Genomic DNA, 12490 nt, shown 5'->3' on the forward strand with positions numbered 1-12490 from the left:
CTGAAGGCAAGAAAGGTTAAGGAAACTGTCAAGGTCACAGCTAGAAAGCTGCCAAGCCGGCACTCAAGCTCAGTGCCTTTAGATTCTGAAGCCTGAGCAAGTCCCACTGCTCCACAAAGTTGCTGCAAACTCCACCGTCACAGGCAGCACAGCCGTCCTTCCCCAAGTGTTTCTCCAGAGGGGCGCTAAGTCCTTGGGAGTCTGGAAAGGGGCAGGTTTCGTGTCCCCTGAGTACACCTTGAGACTGCTCGTGATGTCCCTGCAGTGATCATGTCGGATGCAGGCTGTGGAGGAGAGGCGGGCATTGATCCGGAGGAAAAAGAGGGAACAGATCAGAACTCAGCCTCCAGGAGCCAAGGGTCTGACGGAAGAGCAGCGGATGATGATCAGGGAGCTGATGAACGCTCAGATGAAAACCTTTGACACCAACTTCTCACAATTCAAGAATTTCCGGGTATGAGGGTTCAGAACCAGCTCAGCTCCTTTGTAGCTCCTCAAAAGCCCACCTCCTTCCTGGGGGTTCTTGTAGAGTGGCCTCTGGACGAAGTAGCAGCATCACCTGGGAACTTGCTAGACATGCAAATTCTCAGATCATCCCAGACCTCCTGAATCTGAAACTTTGAGGGTGGGGCCCAGCAGTCTGGGCTTTGACAAGACCCCTCAGGTGATTCTGACCCACGCTCAGGTCTGAGACTCTCTGCTCTCTCCTTCCGCAGCAGGTAGGAACTGGGTCTGAGAAGTAAATGGAATTTTGGAAAGCTGAGTTGCCCCGGGTTGCTGGCACTCAGGGCTTTATGAGGATAGGGTCAGGACCTGTTGGGGGCATGATGTTTTTGAACTGGTTTTACTGATCCAAAAAACGCTCGTGATCTCAGGAAAATTAGCTGTGTCTGATCCCAGTGCCTTCCTCCACCTGCGCTCAGAGGTATCTCGGTGACAGGTCCAGCTAGGAGAACGGATAACCAATGGCCTCAAAAGTCTGTTCTTTCCATCTAGCTCCCAGACCCTTTCCTCTGAGTCTCCTGACGCAAGATCAGGGATGCTTGGGACACATCCATGGGTGGCGGCCCCCTCACATTCTACAGGGGCAGGGAGCACACCCATCTCTGACCAGGCAGGGATGTGAGGGACCATGAATTCATAGATCCACTCAATAGGAGAAGACCCCAGAGAGAAGAACCAAGTGCTGTGTCCGTGTGTGTGTGTATGTGTGTGTGTGTGTGTGTGTGTACCCATCTGCCGTTGTGCATCCTCTCAGGCTACAGCTGTGGCTGTGGGTGCCTGTATGGGAACCCATTTGGGAGAATACATGCTGTCTCTGTCTCTTTTCTCCACCTCCTGGCTCGTTCCCCAGCTGCCAGAGGTGCTTAGCAGTGGCTGCGAGATTCCAAATTCTCTGCAGACTCCATCGGGGGAAGAAGCTGTCAAGTGGAGCCAGATTAGGGAAGATCTGGGCCGAGTGAAGGTCTCTCTGCAGCTGCGGGGGGAAGACGGCAGCGTCTGGAACTACAAGCCCCCAGCTAACAACAGCGGGAAAGAGATCTTTTCCATGCTGCCCCACATAGCGGACATGTCAACCTACATGTTCAAAGGCATCATCAACTTTGCCAAAGTCATCTCCTACTTCAGGTAGGGGCCAGGTGGGTGGTGTCGAAGGAGCAGGAAATGGCCAGCAGGTTCAAAGGGTCTGAGGTAGATTTCTCTGAATTTGGGGGACATTGGTACCAAAGGACCCTCCTTTACCTCTGCCCCCAGGGCACCTGGTGCTGCTGGGGAGTGGGGCCCTCGTTGTGTGTAGGGCTCATCCGCTCTGTGACCGCAGCCTGCCGTTTCACCTGTCTCAGCCTCCCTCCTCTGCTAGACCAGGACTAATAGTGCCAACCTTGCAGGGCTGTGGTGTGAAATAAGAAAACATCTTGAAGAGCACTTAGCACATACATGGTGGACATTCAGATCATAATTTCCCTCCCTATTTCCCCACAAAAGGGCAGGAATCACAAGTGGGCAGTTCCAGAGCAAAGAAGGATTTGGAAAGAAAGGGAAGGAAGTGCAGAGGAAGCAGGAGGAGAGGACTGGGAACAGACCTGGGGCGCTGGCAGACTGCCTCCGGGAGAAGGCTGAGGAGCCACGAGGAGGATGGGTGGTCCTGAGAGCCACAGGGCCAGCACTCCCCAGAGCTAGTCATGGAGGCAACAACCATGGGGCAGCCAGGGTGAGCGTGAGACCCTGGAACCTACTGGTCTGGTGGGAACCATGGCCCCGTAACATAGAGCCTATCAGGACTGGGGATGGCCCAGACGTGTCTTCCCTGGGGTCGGCCACTGGCCTTGCCGGGCCCGGGCAGGTGAAGCAGAGTCACACATGAGGAGTCCTGATTTCATCCACAGGCAGAGTGTGGAATCTATTCCAGGAGCCCACAATTTCCCTTGTGGCCCTGAGGGTGACACACAGGACTTATTTACTGGGGCGAGAGTGGCCACAGGCTGCCATGGGGTTCAGATTGGGGCAAATTAGGTCAAGGGAGCAGGGATAGAGTCCCCTTATACGCGTGGACCTTGGCCATCCCCCTGACATCTGATGACCCAGGATCTACCACCAGGGTGGGGAGTCACTTGCTATTTCTCGGGACCCCCAGTGTTGAGCGCAGCCCCCTCAGGAGCAGGAGTTACTCTCACCTTCCTTCGACAGATAGAAAACTGAGGCTCACTTAAATGAAGGCTTGCACAGGGCTGCAGTTAATCAGGGAGGCCAGCTTTGGAAGCAGAGTACAGTCTTCAGAGCCCAGCCTCCCATCAGGGCCTGGGCACTGGGGGTACATAGAAAGAAAAGGTCAATTTCACGGCATCTGTGGCTCATCGTTGTGGATCTAAAGGAAGGGACTGAACTCCTGAGGAGACCAAAGCCAGGCAGAGAGCTTCCTCAAGAGCCAGCAGGAAAGACCTGCCTCCTTCAGTGGGGAGTTGGGGACCCCCTCAGGTGGGGAGGGTGTCAATCTGTGAATTCCAGAGGCAGCCACTGTGTTTGGGCCTGTGCTCAGGGCTGGGGGTGGGGCTCAGGGCATCCAGGCTGCCTGGAGAGAAACAGTAGAAATAGCAAATCCCAAACAGACAGTGCGAAGTAAAGAGCCCCGCTGCATGGAACTCACACGGGAGGATTGGCACGCAGAAGGACTGCACTCTGGAAAGACCTCTAGGAGGCACAAGAACAGCTTGGTCTGAAGGACTAGCAGGATGTACATAAGTGAAGCTAAAGGGGTAATCGTTTCAAGGGGGAAACCAAGGCAGAAAGTATGAGGCTGGGGACCAGAAGCTGAGGCACTGGCTGGGGGTCGTGGCTGTGCAGGGAGCTGGAGGAGATGGGGCAAGGTTGTGAGGGGCCTGGACACGAAGCTCTATGAGCAGTGGAGAGTCCCTGAAGGTAGCAGGAGCCCAGAGGGGCATGGCAGGGAGGAGGAATCTGCTTGGCTGGACTGTGAGTGGGAGAGATTAGAGGTGATTCAAAAGCAAGTGCAATAATCATAATCCTCAGGGGTAGAAGCCCATTCTACCTCTTGTTTTTGCCCCTCTCTCTCCCCCTGCCCTGATTTCTGGATTATGGGAGTGGGTGCCTGTGGCCTGTGGCAGCTTCCCAGGAAGCCGGCATCCCCTGCCCATCCTTGCTGCTAGGGACTTGACCATTGAGGACCAGATCTCCCTGCTGAAGGGGGCCACCTTTGAGCTGTGCCAGCTGAGATTCAACACAGTGTTCAACGCAGAGACTGGGACCTGGGAGTGTGGTCGGCTGTCCTACTGCTTGGAAGACCCTGCAGGTGCCCAAGAGATGCCTGCTGCCCTGGCAGAGGGAGGGAATTAGCCATTGAGGGAGGAAAGGAGCCACGCCAGGGAACACAGGTCCTGGGATTGCAGGGCAGATTGGGCGATGGGAAAAAAGACCTTAGTGAGGAAAGTCTGGGTCTTGGGGCAGCTTCCTGAGAAGTTTACCCCTCCAGCCTACGCCCACCCACAGGTGGCTTCCAGCAGCTTCTCCTGGAGCCCATGCTGAAATTCCACTACATGCTGAAGAAGCTGCAGCTGCATAAGGAGGAGTATGTGCTGATGCAGGCCATCTCTCTTTTCTCTCCAGGTGATAACCCCATCTGCCCTACCTGGTCTCCCTGGACCCCTCCCCAGGCTTGCTCTCCCCACTACCCTCCCACCCCCCAACCTCTACTTCAGCTGCAAGAGGCAGCAGCACCTCCCCTGCCCTCCCCAGAGAAGGTCCCAGCTGATGGCCTTACCCACTACTTACTGCATGGCCAGGATGGGGACTTCAGCCGTTTTCCCCCAGGGTCAGTGGGCAGTGGGGTGATGCAGAGCCCTCTGAGTTCTCCCCTCACTTCCTTGCCTGGGAGTCCCTGGCTCTGGAAGATTGTGGGCAGGCAGTAGGCCTCCTCTGGGATCGCCCAAACTTGGCCCGCAGGCCCCCACGGCCTTGCAGGCACCACACTGCCTTCCCCTCCCCATCAGACCGCCCGGGTGTGGTACAGCGCTGCGTGGTGGACCAGATGCAGGAGCGGTTCGCCATTACCCTGAAGGCCTACATCGAGTGCCACCGGCCCCAGCCCGCCTACCGGTGAGCAGCAGGCGGGGAGGGTGTGAGGGGCAAGGCCCTGCCTCCAGTCCCCACCTGTTCTGGGCCTCCCTGGGATGCAGACCCGAGCCGCCCCAGGGGCAGTCTCTGATTACCAGGACTTTGGGGCCCTGCTCAGTGACGTCTGCTGAGGCCTCCTGCCCAGTGGGCCTGAGCTCCAGCCCAATAATGGAGAGGTTTGAGGAGGGCGGGGACCACAGTCAGCTGACAGGATGTGGCTCCCTACACCAACCACCTGATGATGCTGACACTGGGAGGGGTGCTGCATGGCACACCCGGCTCCGTGAGCCCCTGACTGTGACCACGCTGGACCTGTCACGTCTGGAGTCACCATGGCTACCCCTTCCCTACCCTCACCCCGCAGCCAGCAGCAACCCCAAGCCCTGGCCGGTGCCCCTGCAGTGCCTGCTCCCTACCTCTCTGTCGGCTCTGCCTGCCCCTGGCGTGGCACTGGTCAGGCGTGAGCCTGGTGCCAGTATCTAAATGTCTATCATTCTAAGACCAAAAAAAAAAAAAAAAGGTCTGTCTGCTGAGGGCCTTCCACACTCCTGTCATCAAGGGGTGGGACAGCCAGCTATTCTTCTGAGGCTCCTACAGGGCCTTCTAGCAACAGCCAGCAATGCGTATGATGACAATAAAGGTAACAGTGATAACAATAATGATGCCACTAATAAACAGACCTAGAACAGCTATTTTTTGAGATGTGCCAGTCCTGGTGCCAAGCAGTTTACATGCAGGATCACCTTTAATCTTAAAAACAGCCCCATGCAGCGGATGCCACCATCATCCTGCAAGGGACTGGAGTTCAAGGCTACTGCCTCAGGTCCCACAGCCGGACAGGTGAGATCTGGAGGTAGATGCTTGCAGACCAAGTCCACAGCCTACACTCTTGAACACTGACTACCTAACCCTCTCCCAGGACAGACACAAGCTAACAGGGTAGGAAGCTCCTTAGTTCTGGTTACAACCCCAAAGAGGAAGGCTGCTCAGGCCTTGGTCAGACAGAGCCTTCCTTCTCTTCACTGGGCCTCAGCAGTCCCTGTGACCTGGTGCCCACAGGCCCAGGTTGTGACAGGGGAAGGCCAGTGCTGGGTCTGCTAGTGTGAATGTAAAACCTCAAGCCTTACTTGGCCTGCTACAGCTTGCTTTTGAACTTGGCATCCTAGGATGTGGGTCCTCCCCCGTAGGGAGCCAGGAGGTGTCATGGCGAAACTGAGGCATGATGTCTGTCCCAGACACCAGATCCCAGGCTAGGTCCAGGGAGAGACTGCAGCCTGCAGCCCTTCCTCCACAGCCACTCCACCTGGTCCTGACCCCCATCCATTAGCTGCAGCTGTGACGCCCCCCACAACTTGACTTATTCACTTGGTGCCTGCAATGCCTGGTTTTCCCATGGATGGCCCTGTGCACAGGGACTCAAGCCCAGAGGAGGAGGTGGGGGTAGGGAGAGTGAGTGAGTCCTCACCTCAAAGCCCCAGGCTGTTCTGCCCTTCTCGTCAGCAGGCTGAGAGAAACTTAAGGAGTTCAGCTGAGCTTGTCTCCTGGCTGACCTGAGAGGTCCTGAGACAAAAACCCTGAGTCTTGGGCCATTTCAGCATTGGTGGGTGGGGGCAGGGCGGGCTGCTCCCCAACCCTTTCCTCTGGCTGGTCTGCAGGTTCCTGTTCCTGAAGATCATGGCGATGCTCACCGAGCTCCGCAGCATCAATGCCCAGCACACCAAGCGGCTGCTGCGCATCCAGGACATTCACCCCTTTGCCACCCCACTCATGCAGGAGTTGTTCGGCATCGTGGAAGGCTGAGTGGCTGCCCCAGGCCAGGGCGCTCGGAGCCTCCACTCCCGGGGCTAGACAGACGGATGCTGCTGACAGTGCCCTGTGTGTCCTGCCTCCCCAGGGAACTCACGATGACAGCTGGGATGATGACTGGTTAGCATTCCTCAGGAAGGGGACATGGGATCCCCCAGCCCTGAGCTCAGTCTGTGGAGAGCCAAGCCCTAGACCCTGACATGGAGAGTACACTGGCCCATAGGTCAGCCCATCGAGAGGCAAGACCACAGTCCCTTTAGAAAAGGCGCTGGATCTAGGGATTTAGTGTCATGGTGGGAGAGGGGAAAGGGCACCTGTGGCTGGGCCATCTGAGGGTCTGTGCCCACGCCCAGTTTATTAGCTTAGTGGGTATTTACACTGCTACGTCTCATACCCTGTCTCCTGCTTGCCACCTATTCCCAATCTGAAGCCTCCTGTCCTGAGCTGAGCTGCTCCATGAGTTCCAGGCCCATGTCCACCAGTAGGTACATTAGTGTCTCTGGGAGAATTCTAGAGAGAGGCCAGAAGGTCAAATGCACCAAATGTCATGAGCCTGTCATGACCTCTCTATGTCTATTATCTCCTTCTGGGCCCCTCATTCTGTGTCTCTGCATTCGTTGAAACACATCATTAAGCACCAGTAACATGCAACCTGCTGTGGGGAAGATATGGATCTTGACCTCGAAGCATTTATAGTTCAGTAAACAAAGCAGAAACATGAATAACTTTGATCAATCACAAGGAAAAGTGGTAAGTGACATAAAAAGACACAAGAAATGTCTTTCTGTGGATGCTGAGCTGTGCTGGGCTTCTGCAGGCACCCGGAGAGCCAAGTGAGGGATCCCTAGAATGTGGTTCGTGGGAGGAAGGGCACTAGCTGCTGTGTGGACATGTGGGTGATGTGGTGCAAGTCTGCTCCACGCCTGAACTGGGGCTGGGTTGCTCCTGAGGCTGGAACACTGGGGGCTCTGTGACAAGGCTATGCTGATGGCAGTTAATAAACATGTTCCTGTTTACACATCTGTCTTCAAAGCTAGAGTATGAAAGGGTCTGCTCTGTGTGTAGCCATTTTGAGTAAAAGTGTTTTTGCACTTTCAGCAAGTTCAATTTTAACCAACTTTACATAGGGCATCGCATACCTAAGAACCAGGCTTAGCAAATGTTCCTGTGGTTAATGTCAAATCAAGGCAAGAGGACTTCAATAATTAACTTCTGGCTAGAGATTTAAACCGTTTTTGGCCTTTCGTTCTGGGGAGAAAAGATATGTGGGGGTGGGGAAATAGAAATTATATATGTATATATTCCTATTTTTTAATACTTATTGTCCTTTACATACTTGAAGACTGTTGGTGTGAGAACATAAAATTCATTATTTAGCTTGATTTGCTCATAAAATGATTATTCTATAAAAATTTAAAGTAAATATGATTTAAAATGTAGTAATTAATTTTAAATGTCTAATATTTTGATCCAAAGAAGCTACAAGTTAACTGAATTTTAAGAAACAGATACTTAGCTTTTACCATTTTACAAGAAGGCCAAACTTGGAGAATGTAAACTGTAGACACTATAAATCAAAGCAAGCAAACATATTCCTTGCCATCCCTCCAGGTTTACCAGTCTCTTCTGTATCATTTTTAGAAAAGAAACTGAGGGGAAAAGAGCGCCTCTTTCCAAACACAATGAATACAATTCCCCAGGAACTGTGTCTAATTATACTCATTTGGAAATAAAAATTTCATTCAACTGTATTCATAAATCATAAACATCTCCTCTTTCCCATTTAAATAATTTTGAGTATGCTATTGATTCGAGAGCCTGAAATGGTTGTTAAATGTAGACTAAAGTGAGGGCAAGGTGAGATTAAGATGGGATATGAACTCCCATCTCCCAGGGGATTTTCCCAGGCATTGAATTGATATGTACATATGATTTATATATATTATAAAAACTAAGTGTAGTCCAAGTGCAGTTAAAATAACTAAGTGTAGTCCAAGTGCAGTTAAAATTCAAGGTTAGATGCACCAAAGAGCTTACACAGATACTTCCTTTCAGCAGCTTTGTGGATCTCGAGTTTACAGGGCTAGAGGCCAGATTCAACTTTCCTACTCTCAAATATTTGAATTTCCGTTACTCCCTTCCCTGAACTCGTGAGCAGTAGAACAAAGCATCAGTTTCTAGGCATCCCTGAGGCCCCTATTCTTTTTCTAGGTCTTGCCTCAGTCAGGTGAGGATGGAGTCAGTCTCCAAAGCTCAGGAGAAAAGCCCTTCTAAGTAACTTACTGCTTACCTTCTGGCTCCCTGTTAGTCAGGGCCACTCTGCCTCCCATCTCTACCTGGCCCAGACTTTCAAGATCCAGTTAAATCCATGACATCAACAACTCTTGTGGGAAGGCCCAGGGTGGCCACTCCTTTCTGGAGAAAAGAGGATGTAAAGAGAAACATATTTAATGAATCATCCCTTCCCAGCTTCTGACAACCTGTGGGCCTCATCATGAATCTTCCACAACAGCTTCAGTCCTGTCCCTAACATAACCAGAGCTCTTCTAACCCCGAAGGTACTAATGGGTAGGTGAAATATTCCCACACCTGAGAGGGGCATCACCCCATCGCTTTCATTCACTTCCTTCCACAGACTTCCCCATGAAGGGTATCTGCAACCTGAGCTCTCCCCTTCCTAACTACCCGTCTAGAACACCTTCTAAACTGGCATCCAGCATCACTGCTCTCCTGAGATGTGATCCCGAAGGACTGGTTTGGTTACTACTTTTTTGGAAGTTGTTAAAAATTAAAAATGCAATCTTTCAGGATTTTTTAAGTTCAAAGGGTATCTTGCTCAATCCCTATTCAAATAGGGCAGGAAATAAGATAGTAAATCCCAAACAAATGCACTTCAATGCCACCAGGAGGCCCAGCCCACAAGTGGCATCTTGCATATTTGTGCTGATTCCCACTCTCCCCACCCCCACTCCCAACTGGTAAACCTATTTCACTTTTACAAATATTAGCCAATCCCACCACCACAATACGTAAATAAGCAGAGAACCAGGCTTTATCCAATATAAATTCATTTTTATTGAAGCAGCAGTCACATGACTTTATATCTATCCTTTAGATTAGGCCTGACAAAGTGTGCCAGCCCTAAAAAATTGTTTCTTTTTGCACTAAGTGACATAACAGGTTTACATACATTATCCAGTATTGGAAATGAGCAGACTCAAACACAACATGTGTTGGCTACCTGGGAGGTACAGCCCCACTGTTTGTGGTGTTCATATAATTCACAGATACTCCCAAAGACCATTACTAGTGGGATGAAAGTTAAAAGAAAATACAGCTACACCAAACCAGGAATACAGTAATCAGACAGCAGCGTATACATGTTTTAAAATTTGTCCCTTTCAGGGATGTTTTTCCTTCAAAGCAGTGTCTGCAAATCTTCCTCTACATCAAATCCAAAGGTTTCCAAGATGGAAGCTGCACCTCTTGGGGCTATACAATGGAGTAGGACCATCTGAAAGAACGGGAACTAGTGTTCCTATCTTGACTTTAATAACAAAGATCCATGTTTCTCTAACCGGAGGAACGAAGTGCTGATGTGACTACATTTTTGCAGTGGCAAAATAGGTAGGGTGAAGAAAAGAAGGTTGGGTACTGAAATAAAGACCACACACTTGTGAATTTTAATTTCATTTCCAGGCTAACCTACTTTTTATTTAATGCAAATTACAGTACCAGTTAACTATTTCCAAACCAAGTCACATAGAACGAAATGTATTTACAAGGGAATGGGGAAAGGGAAAAAAAAACATTAAGCATACTTTTCACAAAAAAGTTTATATTTAAAATGAAAAAAAAATCAGTCACAGAGGCATTCAAGTAGTAATAATGTTATACAGATTTTGCTTTTCCTTTATATCAAGACAGATTTGCACAAGTGTTTGCAATAGTTTTATACAACCCACAGTCCTTTATATATATATATATATGATAAATTTTGTTTTCTAGATTTGTTTTTAAGATGGAAGTGGTCACGCTAATTGGTGTGTGTACAGGCCCACGCGATCCATCGGCAACACATTAATGAATGCAAATTTTACAGGCAAGCACGTTTTCATACATCTATCTGTATCCGCCTGTAGACAGATATAGTAAGAAAAAAAAACTTAAAAATTAACACAAGGAAGTCTACTTTGTCAAGCTAACCCCTTATGTACTGGTTGTCATTTTGCTTTTATTGCAGAGGTGCAAAACGGAGCAACAAACTTAAGTAAAACGTCATAACCCTTGTGAAAATAATCCAGCCCCAGGGATTACTTTCAAAGCCTCTCAAACATAGACCTTAGTCTGGAACTCTACTCTGCTTCTAGCTGTCTTTCTTATTTTCAGTGGCTCAGGTTTCTACCAGAAAAGACAGATTTTATTGTAAAGCATGCTTAGTTTATTTTTCTAGACAGGGGAGAAAGTGTTCAACTCTGTGATTAGATGATCATTAACAGGAACGGTGGGAATCAGATACTATTTTGGTTTAAAACAAAGAAAAAAACCCCAAAATCCTGGGGATCTGGCATTGACCAAACTTCCTTTGGAAGATTCCAAAGTTAAATCCCTTAAAAAGGAAGGGGAAAAAGAAATGAAATGCCAGTGTCTTTATATCCACAGGGATAGAGAATACACAGTCCTCTCAGAAACCTTTGTGTTGGTGCAGACAAGATGACTGGATAGGCAGCCTTTGTTAAAACACAAATCAAAAACATGTGTCTAAAAATTAAGAGGACTTTAAAAAATGACACAACATGTCACTGGAAAGAAGGTGCAGTCTTCTGCCTTGCTGGAATGAACACACCATGTTTCAAAAATAGTAACCTTTGGTTTGGTGAAGTTTTTTCTTCTACTCAAGACATCTTATATGGAGTACTTGGAGGCAAAACAAATAATTCTGATTTTTTTCCTTAAAGGCCTTCATGATGGGCACACAGTAAGAATTAAACTGATTTTTTAAAAAGAGAAAATAAAATGACATTTCACTGAACAGGGGTAGAGGTGGCAGGAGGGAGGAAATCTCCCCGATGAAAATGACAGTCCTCAGCTGCCAGGGACACACTGCAGCATCTCGGACCACCGGTGTGTCCAAGCCCGATGCAATTCAGAAACTTTGATTTATAAAAACCATTCCTCTCTCTCATTTGGGAGGGAAGTAGATGAGGAGGAGGGGAGAGAGAGAGCGTGGAAGGCGGCTGAAATCTGCTGTCCGTAAGACCCATGGTTAGGGTTTGGGGAAAAAGACGAGCAACATCTAACCTATTTGTGATCCTCCAGCTCCAAGGCTCCCTGGCACTGCACTAAGTCCCGAATGGACTAGTGCCAACTGAAACCAGTCACTGCTACTGAGGAGGAAACGGGTTCAGAACCAAAACAAAGGCAGGGCTTGAATGAAGTGAGATCATGAACATGGTTTCCTCTTTCCACTCCTGAGCATGGTATCACTGAAATTAACTGTGGAAGGGGCAAAGACACTGTGTTATGAGTGAGTTATTATTTCAAAGGGAAAGGGAGTGGGTCAGGGAGACATGGAGAGAGAAACCAATTAAAATTTGCAAAATCAAAAACAAAAAAAAATACATGGAAGCGAAGGCACTCCAAACTATATAGATACACTATACATTGCTAGAGTTATTGTTACAATAATACAGGCCGGTACCTACTGTACAGAGTTAAAACTATATGGCTTTAAAAAGCTCGTCTACAATTTGTCTGATTATTAAACAGAATCACTGCCCTGAACAGTAACTTTTTGCTCATTAATAACAGTTCCTGGGTCCACATATTTACATACAAAACAATAAAACTTAAATTTAAAAACACTGAAAGAAAATATAATGTACAAGCTTGAATTTGGTGAGGAGCTTTTTATTATTATTATTATTATTTACAAAAAGATATTCAGAGACCTGGATCTCACTTGTATAAAAGAGTTCTGTGATCCCGCCATGATCCTTGAGAATGAAAAATCACGCCCCTCAGCCCTCACACACACACAATAAAATGAGAGAGA

At 49.0% G+C, this 12490-nt stretch overlaps 1 protein-coding gene across 1 annotated transcript in view; it reads left to right on the top strand.

The window, feature by feature from the left end:
• NR1I2 (nuclear receptor subfamily 1 group I member 2) overlaps nucleotides 1-8177 on the top strand; it is a 29657-nt gene extending 21480 nt beyond the window's left edge. Inside the window, 7 exon segments of the mRNA XM_006190480.3 lie at nucleotides 266-279; nucleotides 281-454; nucleotides 1355-1629; nucleotides 3666-3808; nucleotides 4006-4122; nucleotides 4506-4611; nucleotides 6285-8177. Coding sequence (XP_006190542.2) covers nucleotides 266-279; nucleotides 281-454; nucleotides 1355-1629; nucleotides 3666-3808; nucleotides 4006-4122; nucleotides 4506-4611; nucleotides 6285-6429 — 974 coding nt within the window. The 3' untranslated portion in view covers nucleotides 6430-8177.
• Nucleotides 8178-12490: the final 4313 nt, after the last annotated feature.

This window comes from Camelus ferus, chromosome 1, assembly GCF_009834535.1.
Source record: "Camelus ferus isolate YT-003-E chromosome 1, BCGSAC_Cfer_1.0, whole genome shotgun sequence".
Lineage (NCBI taxonomy): Eukaryota > Metazoa > Chordata > Mammalia > Artiodactyla > Camelidae > Camelus > Camelus ferus.